Below are 15,527 nucleotides of genomic sequence, written 5' to 3' on the forward strand. Positions count from 1 at the left end.
GACTTTATGTAAAATACTGTGGAGATGCTTGTCGTCAGCAGTGCCCTGTGCTGCCTTGAGCCGCCTCATAGCAGTGCTCATTTCAGGGTAACTAGGCCTATCACCAGTTTTGTGACTAAAATTTTGCTATTAAATTTCCTAATAATTATGTGTGAAAGTGATTTTAAATCCTGGAGCACTTGTATTACTTACTTTTAGAGAAATAATGGAAAATAGATGTGTTAGGGGGAATACCGAACTGAATCAACTGAAATGCAGTGCCTAACAAAAAGCCACACACACAAAATCTGTATGGCTTAAATTTAACCATGTGGATAGATGATATAACTTGTATGGGATGAGAGATTCTGTGCATAGAAGGACAAATGACCGGGGAAATATGTAATAATTTATATATTATAATAATCAACCCAAACATGTCTTCTAAGAGCACATCTATATTTTGGGTCTCCTAATTTTGCTAAAAGCCAAAGAACCTAAAACATGGGGGATACCACCTATGGGTACTGCTCTGAATTAGGGGGTGGGGGCCACTGGGCATCTGGATGGTCTTACCTCTCTGCCAACCCTTTAAAATGTCTTCAGGCCTAGTGTGATAAAAACCAATTATTACAATATTTTTTTTCCTCCACAGTGTGATCTCAGCAATATATTACCACATAAAGAACAGGTGAGCTCTTTTAAAACCTGTCTTGTTATTCCAGCTAATTAATTTACACAGTATCAAGTTTAGTGTTAATAACAATAGACAGTATTAGAGTAAGCTTTTACTGTTAGAGTGCTTTCATTGCATTATTGAAGTGAATCATTTATTTTTATTTTGGGACTCTTAATTCTTTAAGTTTTATGTGGTTTATATGGATATTTACTGTATTAGAAACTGAAATTTAAAATTTAAAAAATTAAATCCACTGTATGTTAAAACAGGCTTTCCTTAGCACTGCTGAAGTTTTGAGCTGGATGAGGCTTTGGTGTGGGGTGCCACCCTGTGTGTCGCAGAGTATTTAGCAGCACCCCGGCCTCTGCTCTGTAGCTGCAAGTAAGGTGATCTGCTTCTCTCCACATTAGGACAGGAAAACTGTCTCCTGAGGGATGAGATCACCATCTGACTGGGGACCCCAGTGTTTAACATAAGTCATTTTTTTAATGAAAAATAACCGTTTTCCACAACAAAATAGTGGAGAGGATAGTATCTCATTAATAGGAGACAGTTGATTCTCATGTCAACATTGTCTTCAGTCATTTGCTTTGAAGAAGCAATATGAAGATCCAGCTACATGCAGACATATAGTTGGGAAAAGGTGAATTTTTAAAGCCTTGAGATAATTGGACATATTCTTTGATACTGTCCCCAAAATCCACATGTGCCAGTTTATTAAATTAGTTAAGATGGAGTTCCAAGTCATTATCAGTGAACTTGAGGTAGATACTATGTTAAATTAATGCCCATTGATCTGTCATGCATACTGAGTGGATCTTTTTATCTGTACATGATTTTATAATATTATACATTGTCATTTGCAAAGTATTGGTTCACATGTCTTCAGACAGTGTCAAAAACTCACTCTTGTTAGTATCACTACCAGTCTTATCGGAAAAATCTTTAAGTATTGGTAAATCAAGCTCGCCATAAATAAAGCTCACACTGAAAGGTACAAATGTTCCAAAAATCCTAATATTTTTAGCTTGATGGTTTGAATTTTATCATAGGCAACAAATAGTTTAGAGTTTTCTTTGAAGTGACAGGCTCACTTTGTTCGTTTTTGAAAAAATGACTGTCAATTGGTGTTTCATGAAAAAAGTGGTTTAAATATGATGTTCTAGGGGGAAAACAGTGACTTGGTTACCAGTAAGTTACAAGTGCTCTTCCTTAGCACAGCCATATTCCAGTACATACAAGTGCTTAATGCATACTTTCCACTTACTCAGAATATGAAGAAGAGGAGTAAAGGTTTAAGAACACTTAATTTTACTCTTTCATCATGGATGTTCTTAAGTGAAGCAGATTTTTTACATTCATTTGGCCAGGAATAAGTGAATGACTTCTAATTTAGTTTCATACCACTGCCTTGATTCACACTCAGAAATGAGCAATTTTACCCACTTTTGCTTTTATACAATCATAGTTAAGTGTCAAACAGTGTAGAGGCAGGTGATGTCTTGGTATTCTTATAAAAAAAGTTTGACCTCTTGGACTTACAGGATTTCTGAAGAGGGGCCAGGGGAGATTCCCAGAGGCCTATAGACCACATTTGCAGAACTGCTGTTTAAATGGGCACAGTGCAGAAAAGTGTGGTGGAATTTAAAAGAAAAAGCCTGGTCTCTCTTAAAAGACAATTAAAATTTTTAACTCAAACTATTTAAAAGAGACAAGAAGAAATAAACAATAAGAATATAATATGAAGAACAAAAGGGGGTGGAGACAAGAAAAAATCATGAATCTCATATTTACATTCATTGAAGTTAGAAGACTTTATTGCCCACTACTACCACTTGATAAAATGTTCTTGTATATTCCATTGTGAGGTTAGTGAAGTGGAAATGTATTGGTCTACGAACATTGCCTGTTAGAAGGGGTCTGTGTGGGTAAAGGCAGCTCTGGCTGGTTGTAGAAGAGATTTCATGCTACTTGGTGTGCTGAGTATAAAATAGGTCAGAAAACCTTTCTAAGGGCAGAATCCAGGAGAATATGTAAAACTGTTTGCTTTATTAAGGTTAAGCTTCCTCTTCTCCTCTCTCTACTTTTAGCAGATATTTTACTAAGCTAGTAACTCCTGAATTAATTTTTAAAATACACATTCTTATTTTATAGAGATGCCAACAGGTCCTTGGACATTTTTGATGAGAGATCACATCCATTCACAGTAAGTGTCACTTTTATTGAAGGTGTATTTTTCTCTTATTACAGTTGTGTTTATTTCATGCTGATTTGCTTTGAAATTAATTACTAGAAGAAAATTATTGCCTCCAGCTCAAAGCCAAGATTGTCTTCATTTAAGTCTTCTTCCCCCACCCCATATTATGTCAAGTAATTTTACCAAAAGCATGTTGTGTCAGGGGTGTGACTGATAAGAACCAAGTTACGCTGTGTATGACGAATGAGCAGGTAAGTAAACATACCCAAGTAACAGAAAATGTAGCTTTTTAAAGGATGATTTTCCATAGCATCTCACAATATAAACATTTCCTAACACATATGTAAGGCCTCTAAGGAGAAAATTTAAAAACTGTTTAAATTTTAAACGAATTAAAATGACAGGATTTAAAAACTCACTTCTTCAGGTGCTCAGTAGACACATGTGCTGGTGACCGCTGTGTAAGAGAGCACTCTTAGAGCCTCTGGTTACAGGACAGTGGAGAGGTGTTTCCATAGTTGACTGCAGAGAAGTATGACGACGTACAGTGATCAGCAAGACTTTGAGCCTAAAAATAGTTTGCGTTTGGTTAGAATTCTTTGGGGAAGAAGGTGAAAATACATTTTCTGAGGTTGTGCTTGCATTTTTCTCTAATGAATGGTAGTGAGTATTGAATCACTATGGTACTTTAGGATCCAATTGTTTATATTTAAAAGACTACAAGATATGTCACCTAGTCAAAATTATTTTAAGTAGCACGTGGGTCCACGTGTGAAGATTGCTATCTTGAGGGTACTTTTAAGTATTTTTCTTCAGTGGATACTTAACATTGTGTTTTTTCTTCTTTCAGCAAGAAAGGGTTCCGGAGGAGTACTTTAAGCATGATCCTGAACACAAATTCATTTACAGATTTGTTCATACTCTTTTCAGTGCTGCCCAGCTGACTGCTGAATGTGCAATAGTGACTTTGGTAATACATTTTTCTCTTAATAGAAGCATCTCTAGAAATTTTTTTCTTGTACAGAAGGTATGGGCCTGTTTTTCAAATGAAAGTAGGTTCCTGAAATGATCATCAGAACTTTATTAAAGAGAAATGTATCAAAAAGAATTAGAACATACAGATTTGAGCTTTAGTAATCATCATGATTTAAAATGTTGCCATTGCTTTTCTCATCACAAAACAGTTGATGTTAAAGGCAGCAGGAGAGACGTCTGGTTTCTCCTTCCACACCTCAGGACGCATGCGCACACAGGTGCACAGCGGCAAAGTGTGCTGGGTGGTGGGATGGAGGCGGTCACTGAACTTCCTGGCCCACGGCAGGTGTAGATTCAGTGTGTTTCTGAGTCTCAGGCTGTGTTGCCTAGGCAGCTGTGATGTGTGTCTTGATTGAGACCGACTGCCTTCACCTCCCTGGCCTTGGACGGCAGTGTTAACCACCTCTACTGTCCTCTGGTGCCTGCGTGTGAAGGTGCCCAGGCCTGGGGTGTCGGCAGTGCTTGGAAAGGCTTTACTCCAGTTAGCCTGCCGAGCTCCAGCTGTGTGAGGACCTTTCTGTCATCCATACCGCATTCCTCTGGTAAGATTTTATCATTTGAATAATACATCATGCTCAGCTGAGAGGTAGTTGGAATTGCCCAGCTCCTCCCTGTAGCAGACCTGTAGGGGAGAGTCAGCGGCATGGTCTGAAGGGAGGGCCTGCGTCCACCGCTGCCTGCGCCCCTGCAGGCAGAGTGTAGGAGAGGAGGCTCCCCTCAGTGGGCCCCGGGTCAGACGCAGGCCTTCTCTTGGAGCTGCAAGCCAGTTACGGTGCTTCGTTAGCGTGTGCTTGAGAGAGGCAGGAGTGGCGCTGGCACGTGCAGAGCTGGGAAATGCAGGCAGGAGAGAGTGTGTGGGTTGGAAGAGGGGCCTTTCTTTGTAGACAAGTTAAGCCCGATGGACCTGTGAGACAGCAGAGTGACAGTGTCTAGCAGTCATTTGACTGTATGGGATTGGAGCCTGAAGCTGAGCAAGAGGCAGGGAATTACGTGTAGCTGTTCAAATGCAGAAAAAGTGCGTTAAATAGAAGTTGAGGAGAAGATAGATCTGTGGGGACCATCAGCACTTCAGGACACATCCCCAGAGGAGTGGCCGGAGTGGGAGGAAACCCAGCAGAGACTCAGAAGAGCTGCCAGGAGAGCTTGAGGAAGGAGAGCACGGCGCACGTGCCGAGTGCTGCCAAGGAGCTCCTTAGGGCATAGACAGGCACCAGATGCCTGCCTGTGTCACGGTTCTAAGTGCTGGGCACAGAGGAGAGTCCTTGCCTTTCTGAGGTGAGTATAGCAGACATAAGGGTTTTGTTTTTCTCTAGTTTTTATGGAGTATGGCTCATTTACAGTGTGTGTAAGTATCGGGTGTACCACAGAGTGTAAGACTTTTTAAAATGAGTATTTTAAAAAGATGACTGTTTGAAGTAGTAGTGAAAGCTAGAAAGAGAAAGCAAGGTAAAGGGATGGAGAGATTAGAGGGGCTTCCCTGGTGGCTCAGACAGGAAGCAGTCTGCCTGCAGTGCAGGAGACTTGGGTTCCATCCCTGGTTTGGGAAGATCCCCTGGAGAAGGGAGTGGCAACCCACTGCAGTATTCTTGCCTGGAGAATTCCCCATGGACAGAGGAGCCACTTGGGTCCATGGGGTCACAGAGTCAGACACGACTGAGCGACTTAACGCGTGCACGCTAGAAAGACCAGGAAGAGCCTCTTTACAGAGGTGAGATCTGAACCAGGACCTGGCTGGACTGAGGAAGATGAGGGGCCTGATAGCGCAGGCAGGGGGCAGAGCACAAGGCGCAGACAGGAACGGGTTCTGTGCTGAGGGATCAGCAAGGTGCCACTGTGATCAGAGTAGGGAGTGAGGGAAGGCACAGGCGATGAGGTCACAGAAGGACGATGGCCTCTCACACGGGGCCTCGTAACTAACAGGCCACAGAAGTGACCTGTTTGATGGGAGAGCCCTGGCAGATGTTGAGCAGGCCCGTGAAGTGCACTTAATCTGAGAGGCTCTCCTGGCTGCTCTGGGGAGAACAGACTGTGGTTGATGCTCAGTGGAAGCAGAGAAGTTAGGAGGCAATGGCAGCGATGGAAGCCAGAAGTGACGGACAGAAGAGCAGAGCCGGCAGGTGACCAGTGAAAGTGGAGATGAGAATTCCCAGCAGACGGCAGTGCGATAACTCAAGCGGAGGTCTTTGGTCCCGGCAGCCAGGCGTGTGGCAGTCTCTCTCAGCTCTGAGGGCAGGCCTGGGGAGTGGGGCGCTGCGATGAAGAGTGCTGGCTGTTTGTCATGAAGGCAGCAGTGACCATGCCTCAGTAGTTTCAGCGGGGCAGTGGCGGCCAGGGGCAGACTAAATGGGCTAAGCAGAGGATGGGTCATGAGGAGCCAGTGTCGGAACATTTCCTGAAGGAAGTGTTCTAAGGGGTGGTGACAGATGGGCTGAGAACGTGTAAGAGAACATTGGAGAAAATCTCTGACAGAGAAGGGGGGTTGTTCAAGAAGAGATGAATTGTGGGAACAGTGTTCTGCAGAAATGAGAGGTGGACTGACTTCATTCATAGAAGAGTTAGCTTCAGGGAAAAGAAAGAGATGTCACTTCCACTGAGACAGGAGGGCAAGTGGTGTAAATGAGACCAGGTTTGCCTTTAGTGAAGCTGAGAGGAAGCTGAGGGACTGCCCCTAAGGTTGAACTGCCTCTACCAGTGCCATAATACAGTAGAGGGGCGGACCCTGTGGGAGACTCGTTCTTAGAGAGTACTGGCGCACGCGGAGTTCTCTGGGGAGTGGGGGGCAGAAGTTCACTAAGGGTATATAATCTCAGTAACCGTGTTTGAAACACAGTTGAGTTTGGAGAGCTTTGGCAGATCGGAGCTGTCAGTCTGATAACGGGACATTTTTCTTTTTGTCAAATGGCATATATTTTCTTCTGCAGAGGTAGCACCATCACAACTTATGTCTTTAATCTTTACTCAGCTGTTAACTTGGTCTGGTTCTTTATAGAATAGCCATTTGACACATATAAAAGAAGTCATGAAGTCATCCCACAGACTACCTGGCAGATTTAGAGGAGCCCCAGGGATTCAGACACCGGCAGCTCTTAACCACCTTAGAACCAAACAAATTGACTAAGTTGCAGAATATGTAAGACAAATGAGTTATGAAATAATGGAGATGTGAACAAAAAGCTCTTTCTGTGCATGAACCTTCCCTCAGAAGGCACCAAGTGTAAAGCACAGCTGCTTTGTGCTGCCTGTCCTGCTCTGCCACGCAGCAGCCACTGGGAGGCTCTCTTGACCACCAGTTATTATCTTCAGGTTCACCCTCTGAAGAGAAGATAAAGAACTGCTCAGTCTTACCAGAGTTTTACATACTCAAGCTTTATGTAAAATTGCCACGTACCCACCACCAGTATGGTAGGTACATTGCACACGGTAGGCACTCAAGCATTTACTGAACGTTTGAATCGATGCTGGGCTATACGTGCTGCCTTTTACAAGTGGGAAGGTAATAACACAACGCCTGTCTTTAGAATGCTGAGATGTCCTTTCATTCCTGCGACCAAAATTGGGTTGGAAATTCACATGGGCAGAGTAGAAATACCAGACTGACAGAAATATTTGCCTTACAACTGTGACCTGGCCTTTGGTCTTGGCTGACCGAGCAGAAGTCTCTGTAGAACCAAAGAATAAAAGACATGTTAAAAACAGATGAAACCTATCATTCCTAACAATTCTATCATAGCCCTTAAACTGAACTAAAATCAAAGGTCAGTCCTCTACTTTTGCAGGTTTACTTAGAAAGGCTTTTAACTTATGCTGAGATCGACATTTGCCCCACTAACTGGAAAAGAATTGTTTTGGGAGCCATTCTTCTTGCCTCCAAGGTTTGGGACGATCAGGCTGTTTGGAATGTGGACTACTGCCAGATCCTAAAGGACATTACAGTTGAGGACATGTGAGTTTGTAAGGTTACGGTGAACTGTCTAACCATTTTCCAATACCTTATTTGCTCCCATAAAGTTTACAGCTTAAGAAATGTTACATGTTAAGAAAGGTTACATTGCGCAGAGAGCTGAATTAGGTATAAATATAAAATTAGACTTCTTTCTGTCTAGCTGTAGTATAACCATTTGTATTTCCCATCATTAATTAGTTAAATCTTGGTGTGTTACTGTTGTAATATTCTGCTTGATAAATTGAAATTACTTTTCTGGTGGTTTTTGCCATTTTACAAGCTCACTACCAGAACAGCATGGTGCAATAAATAACTTCACGTCTTTCTTAAAGCTGTCTACCAGGTCCAGTCTGTTTTTAAGAGACACATGTCTGGCCTTGGAAGTTAAGTGGTCACTGCTGAGGTCTTAGCACCTCCAGACTACTGAGGTTATAACTTCAACTTGAGTCACACATTGTATGTTAGTTTTTGCAGGTCTTTTCTTCTTTTGTAATCTGAGGTTGTCTCTAAGGTTCTGTTGTTACAGAAACCATGATGTACAGATGACCAAATAGAAAGGTTTCAGATCTCTGTGTTCTGTCTCCTCCGCTGTCAGGAGTGTTCCCCATGTTTAGAAGTAGGTCTGCTGAGTTAGGAAACTCCTTTGTCTCAGGTAGCCCAGGAAGTGTCAGTGGGGCCTCACCCGGGGCACTCAGCAACCACAGCGGTACTTGGTGGGGCCTCGAGTTAACTTGGGGGGTTCCTCACAGATGGCATGCTCCCATGGGCGTGAAACATCAGGCTTGCTGTCTGGCTGCAGGGAAGGGCCCCGAGGGTGGGAGGCAGCAGGAACCAGAGAGGTATTTGCAGCAGACTCTAGAAGTGCTCACTTGGCAGCAAAAATGTCCTTGTGGGTGGCATTTAGGAGAACGTAAAGGGGTACCTCTTTATTTTAGTGAACAGCAGAGGACGGTCAAGGTCATGGCAGGCAGTGGCAAGAGTTTGTTTTTGTTACCTTTGCCCCTGACTCTTAATTCAGATTTACCAAAGTGCATATTTACAACTGAAACAAAGAAGTTTGTGACTAAGAGAAGGGACCAGTGATTGTTGGTAGCTGTCAAAGTGGCTTTTGGTGAAAATGTCCACTTTGATGATAAAAAGTGTCATGGTGATATTGCTGGTAGCCACCTTAGTGTTTACGGCAGATAATTCGAGATAAGTAGAAGTACTTTTGGAATTTGTAGAAACTAAGGTAACATTGAGCACCATTATCATCCATCTTTAAACTGGTTCCTTGAAGGAAGGAAAATGTGTAATCATAAACACCAGGTCTGCCATGATGGCAGCTGACATTTTCTCAGAACCTGCAACTAAGCTGACGGGGGCTCTGGGTCCAGTTACAGCATCAGAGAACATGCAGGGAAGTGTGTGGATGTTCATAGATGTGAGCCCAGTAGCACTGATGGCAGTGTCTAGCTACAGGAAGAAGCTAATTGTAAACAGCACTTTTCTGTGTACAACAGAATCACCAGGAGCTATGTTTGTAATAGGTTGCTTTTGCTTATGATCTTTGGAAACTGGAAAGCATTACAGCCAAGTGTTCAAGTCACATTTGTCTCATCCCCCTGCTGTTGGCTGCTATTTGTAATGGTCTCATTTTGAGTCTAAATTGAAAAATTGGCATCTATCAGCTTTTCCTTAAAAGTTTTCTAGCATCCATGTATCTTGTTTGAATATATTGAGCAGCTGCTGTTCAGAAAATTTGCTACACCTATAAATGGCATGCTCTTCAGTCATCTAGTCATTTAAAAAAAAAACAAAACACACAGAAGCGTATTCTGTAGTCCTAATGCTTTTTTCTTCAGTAAGTAAAGCTCTGTTAATAGACATGTTAATCCTATGAAGTACTGTATTTCCACACAATTAAAATGTATTAGTGGAAGAGAATATAAAAGGGATAGTGAAGTGCATTTATTCCTGTAGTAAACTAAGTCCTGATTAGCTGATTATCAAAACATTATCTGATTTACATTTCTATAGACTTATGGCCATATGAACAGGAAATTAATTTTGGAGGTAGGTTCAGTTAGGTTTAAAGTTCAACAAATGAGAAACCTCATTTCTGCTCACACTCTGCTCTCCACACAGGAGAACATCAAACATTTGATGACTTACCAATGGATAAAAGATTAACACTTTAAAACCAGGAAACAAATATTTTGAAAAATAAGTCACTTTCATTTGTCTGGGTATTTATCATTTTTATATAATTAACTCTTTAAAGTGATTGCTGTTAAAGTGGTAAGACTTACTCTGATTTTATTTACTTAAACATTAGACAAGCAATGACTGGGTATGGTCCCACAGGAGAGACCTGCCCCCAGGACCCTACTTTCCCACTGCATTGAATTCGGCCCCTGCCAGCCTGTGCACCTTCTGTCCTAGTCAGGGCCGGCGGACGGAGCACAGGGGGAGCTGCTCCATCGGGGCCATTGCTCAGGTGCATTTAGTCTAGCCAAGACGTCTCCCCTTAACCCTACTGCCTCCCATAGCTTAAAAAGTGCATCCCATCCTGTCCCAGGAACACCTTCTGGTCCTACTGGGGTTAAGAGGAACAGAAACTTGCATTCTGCCCTTTGCCACAGTCCCCTGCACTGGAGCGGGGGGAGGGGATTCCCTTTCGCATTGAGTGTAGCTTAATTATTTATTTATCTGAGATGAATCCTTGTTGCCTCAAGAGTCTTCTCCCCTCATAGATAATAGCAGTGGCTCTCCATGGCCCCATTTGTTGCCGTGGTGATGTGCCTACTCCTTTTCTTGGCGTGTCTCTACTTCAATAAGCCCCTTCCTGTTATCGGTGAAAATGTCTGCAAGTTCTCCAGAGCTAATAAACGGCATACATCATTCCTTTCATCTGATGACTATAACGGGGCCTTGTGAGTGAGCGTGGAGCATGAATGCCAGCTGCACTAATGGAACTCTGAAGAATGAGCCCCCGAGTCAGCAGCATGGGTGCATAAGAGGGCCGTAACCTCCCCCCCTTGTCCCAAACTCCAAGTGCCAGGACGCAGGAAGAACCACAAAGAGCTGTACCTTGTTTGAACATTAGTGTGTTAATCCAGCTGGGGAGCCATTGTGTGTTTCCAAGCTGTATTTAGAGCTGTTGTGGCACAGAATGGGCTCTGAAGACAGCCCAGCTGACTAGAATTGTCCTGTGTTGGTTTGTCTTCTCCTCCCCCAGGAATGAGATGCACAGGCACTTTCTGGAGCTCCTTCAGTTTAATATTCATGTTCCCGCCAGTGTTTATGCCAAATACTACTTTGACCTTTGCTCCTTAGCAGGTGACAACAACCTGAGTTTTCTAATTGCTCCTCTTAGCAAAGAAAGAGCACAGAGCCTAGAGGTAAGACTGGGGATTCACTAACTGGGTTTTCTGTCAGCCACCAAAGCCAGCATCTGTGGCTGACTTACACTACGCAGTGACTAACAGTTTGAAGAGCTTATTAACCCATTGGCATCTTATTCCCTGTGTCTTTTATGGGTTAGACAGAGATCTCACATTATTTTTTAAAAAAAAATTACAGATATCTCTTATGTAACCATAATTCAGAATATTTTAAATCAGATTTAATTGTTCTTAATGGTTTTCCATTTGAACCTCCACACTTACATATAACCATATAGGAATAATTTCTTATAACTGTATCCCTAATCATACGTACATTGATAATTACTTACCACTCTTAACTGCCTGAGCTTGTAGTGTGTGTTTGTGTGTATCACAGTTCAGCCCCATGAGTTTATTAGACCAGAAGCATCAGGGGCTAAGCTGTGAGACCTATACTTGGAAATTATAATGTGGGTTCAGAAACTGGATGTAGAAAGTAGATGGGTTTTTAATGGAAGTGGTAACATACATGGGATGAAGTAATTTGCAGTAGTGATTTGAAGAGTAATTTGAAGTAGTTTGTGATTTCTGGTGGGTATACAGCAAAATTTACAACTGAAATGAATACATATAAAGTTGGCACTTTTTCCGGTACCTTGGAACTTTAGAAATAAGACATTTTTCTACGATAATTTACATGCGTGTGAAATAGCACCTTGTAGTGCTTCATCACTAGGCCTTTCTTGCCCTCAGCACACACCTGCCTCATTGAAATGCTCTTAGTGGGAAGTAAATAATGAAGACTGAATAGAGGTTGAAGAGCTGGGAAACACTGACTTTGCTCAGGTGTGTTCATTATGCTTAAGGATCTAGTATGTAGGTAACATCATATTGCTGTTAGATGGGGCCTATTTTGGGAACCCAGTTTTTAAATATGTTCCTCCCTGCCCCAGCAATCTCATCATAGCCCTTGGAGAATATTATCTTCGGGAATCAGCAGTGTAGATATGAGCTATCCAAAGTAGCAGCAACTGTCAACCTAAATGAATGCAGATGTGTGGCTTATCAATGCTGCTTTCTTTAAGGTTGGGACTTTTCCCCCCCAATTATACTTATGTTCTCTCTGATTGACTTTCTTAGGCCATCTCCAGACTGTGTGAAGACGAATACAAAGACTTGGGCAGAGTTGCTGTGAGAAGGTCTTTCAGCGCTGATAATATCATTGGTATTCAGCGCTCCAGTGCCATCCTGTCATGAACAGAGAGAGGTGAGGGGTTGTAGCATCATGAACCCCTTGTAACAAGGACTGGAGAAATACCACCTCTCCTGCTCAGAAACCAGCAAAGTTAGTATTTTCACCTAGAAGAAAGACACTGAATTCAAGAGACTTGCAGACAGCAAAGGTTATGGTCATAGGAAAAAACTGGACCTTATCAAGGCAACACACTCTTCTGTCCTTTTTAATGTAAACAGAGTTACAAAAACCACTCCAAAGCTAAAAGCTCCCAACCCACCCACAGATATTTGCTTACTGTGTAGGCCAGTAACTGTGAACTATGTGAGGTTTTTTAATATTTAAATTTTTAGACTTTAAAGACTCTGTATAACTTTTACTTTTTCCTATTTTTCTCACCCATATTGCTGCATATTCCTTTAGAATCAATGCAGTATTACCATTCAAACATGGGACTCCTAACAACTCATAAAGCCACTTAGGAACAGCCTGTTGTAGCATTGTTAGGTTTTGAAGGATTCTTCCTCCCTATTTCATTGAAGCTGCTACTCATTTTTGGCAATCAGTTCAAATCAAAAAGCTGCTGAATAACACCTGTCATTCAGTCTTTTGCAAGCACTGCTTACTAGCCTGTTAGCATGTTTGGGATCATAAGCAGAGAAAGCATGTTGTTACCTACTTCTGTTGGGTCCGTGCTGCGTTTCTTGTTAACTCTAATGGTGCTTCTCATCTTCTGATGATTTTCCTCTTTGTTAAATACTTGTATTAAAGGATATTTTCGTAATTACAGCCAACCTGTTAGTCCAGGAATAAGCAGATAGTGAAATAGAAGGTGTCCCAAAAGTCTTGGTGCAATTTTAAGTTTTAATACAGTGTGCTTGGACACTCCAGGACACTGCCGCAGAAGTATAAATGCTACAGATGCAAAATACCACTTGAAAGTTTACTTGAATTTCTTCTAAACTCATTTAGTTTTGTAAATCTTGGATGTTAAGCTTTTAATTTGAATTTTTTGTTTCAGTCCCTTTTGAAGATGGCAAACAATAGGCTGAAACAAAAGATTAAAATTAAGAGCTTAATGTTTAAAATTTACAAAACTAAATGAGTTTAGAAGAAATTCAAGTAAACTCTCAGGTGATGTTTTGTAAGTTTGTAGCATTTATATTTCTACAAGTATCACAGCTTCAAATTGCACAAAGACTTCAGGAGGATATCTTGGATCTTTATAGACCTGGCCTCCTCTTTTTAAGATAGTCCTTTGCCTGGCTGGGCTGTTGATCTGCTTGAGCACGGAAGTTTCTTTTTTCTAGGTTTGGTAAAGGAATTACGAACAATAGCATTAGTTCTTGGTAATAAACTGAAAGGAACTGGACCCTAGTAGTAGTGACAGGAAAGTAAGCAACATGAAACAGCTTTTCTGTTCTGCGTGTTAACCTGGGTGTAGGTGTGTCACTTCAAGTTGTTACTTGAGGAAAGATAAATCTTAGGAACCCTTACCTCAGGCTTTTTAAAACACAGGGTACCCCTTAGCCACCAGGAAGCCCATTAAAAGACAGGAAGGTCCAGTAATCAGTCTTTTAGGAAATTGGTAATGATGTCACCTAAACTTGAAACATTAAAAAAAAAATAGTGTTCTCAACTATGTAAAATCTTTCTCCTACCTTCTCAAACATAATCCTAGGAATTTTGCCTGTAAACAAAGCATTTCTGGGCCAGAAATATTTTCTCTCTTTATAGCAAGGCTTCACATTATATTGAGTGCCACAGGTTCCATCATTTTTAAAGGACAGAGACATAAATGATAAATAATGGATATAAAATATTACAGTCTACCACCTCAAAAAATATTGTTTATGGAGCTTGGAGATTCAAGTATCGATTGCAGTTTTATTTTGAAAAGAATGCTCCAACTTGTGTGGTTTTTCTTCCTCATGTTTATATTAAAAGAAAAGCTAATAAACTATTTTAATTAAAATACGTGGCTGTTGTGCACCTTCTCACTGCTCACATAACATCACGGCTCTGCTTAGCGCAAATGTTCTCAATCCGCTCTGATAGGTAGGCCTGAAAGCATTTTCCGACTACGCATTCAAAAGTTGCTTTGACCTTTGCCTTTAGTTAAGAGGCATTTATTTCTTCGGCTTATGTTCTTTTCAACCAGAAGATAATTTAGTACACTTAAAATCACTGGCTGTGGCGCTCAGTGGCATAGTGCATTCGATGGCACTTTGGAATTGTGTGTTATTATACCAACAGGGGAAAAAAGCACATTGGAAGATAAAAGGTAAAACACAGGAAGGAGTTACAGAAGTACTGGTGAATCAGAACGTGAGTTACTGAGGATTTCAAGCCACTGAACAGGAAAGAAAGTGGAAGAAGAGGAGGTAGAACTGCGGTTGTTATAAAGAGGGTGACTGCTAAACAAGCCATGTAATATACCAGATCACCATAAGGTTTCTTTAAGACCCTAGTCACTGCATTCGCGCAGTATTCCATCACTCCTGATAGTAGTGTTGTGTCTTCATCCACCTTAATTCACTACCTAAGGTCAGATCTTTTAACTTTGTTCTTGGTAAGTTGTCGATTAGGAGAAATAATCTGAATTAGTGCAGAAGGAGAGAAAAACTATGACAAATCACTAAGATAGCTTGTACCATGTAATAATATGCCAGTTACTAAGCAGAAATGCTGTCACATCTTGAGTGGTCAAAGGTTAAAAAAAAGTGGGGGTAGGAACACTGCTTGGACACGACTGTAGTTTGAAGACAAGTTAGAATCACTAAAAATTGCTCTTTCAGTGTTAATTCTAGAGACAATTACAGCCATTTTGATAAATGGAAAACTTAAAGGTTCTCATAAGTACTATAGGGCATGAAAACTAGTTCCTTACTAGGGGCCATAGGGTAGTGTTGAGATTTTATACCTAGGAAGAGTTTATTCCCTAAAGTACTAAGACTATAAAAGAATACCTCAACTCAAATTTATTTTCATTTTTAGTTTTTGGAATATACTGACGGTGCAATTTTAACTGGAATACTGTGAACTGAACTTTATAAGGACAAGACAAAGGTTTCAAATTTATGTTTGAACCA

At 41.4% G+C, this 15,527-nt stretch overlaps 1 protein-coding gene across 2 annotated transcripts in view; it reads left to right on the forward strand.

Annotated features, from left to right (window-relative positions):
• Nucleotides 1–15,319, forward strand: part of LOC136169914 (cyclin-Y-like protein 1) — a 33,971-nt gene extending 18,652 nt beyond the window's left edge. Inside the window, exons 5-10 of one of the 2 annotated variants that reach the window (XM_065938153.1) lie at nucleotides 635–670; nucleotides 2,813–2,864; nucleotides 3,706–3,825; nucleotides 7,667–7,833; nucleotides 11,054–11,216; nucleotides 12,342–15,319. In XM_065938153.1, the coding sequence (XP_065794225.1) occupies nucleotides 635–670; nucleotides 2,813–2,864; nucleotides 3,706–3,825; nucleotides 7,667–7,833; nucleotides 11,054–11,216; nucleotides 12,342–12,458 (655 nt within the window). In that variant the 3' untranslated portion in view covers nucleotides 12,459–15,319. The remainder of the gene's footprint in view (nucleotides 1–634; nucleotides 671–2,812; nucleotides 2,865–3,705; nucleotides 3,826–7,666; nucleotides 7,834–11,053; nucleotides 11,217–12,341) is intronic. The other variant, XM_065938154.1, reaches the window with a different exon arrangement.
• The last annotated feature ends 208 nt before the right edge of the window (nucleotides 15,320–15,527 follow it).

The sequence above is a fragment of the Muntiacus reevesi genome, chromosome 5 (assembly GCF_963930625.1).
Source record: "Muntiacus reevesi chromosome 5, mMunRee1.1, whole genome shotgun sequence".
Lineage (NCBI taxonomy): Eukaryota > Metazoa > Chordata > Mammalia > Artiodactyla > Cervidae > Muntiacus > Muntiacus reevesi.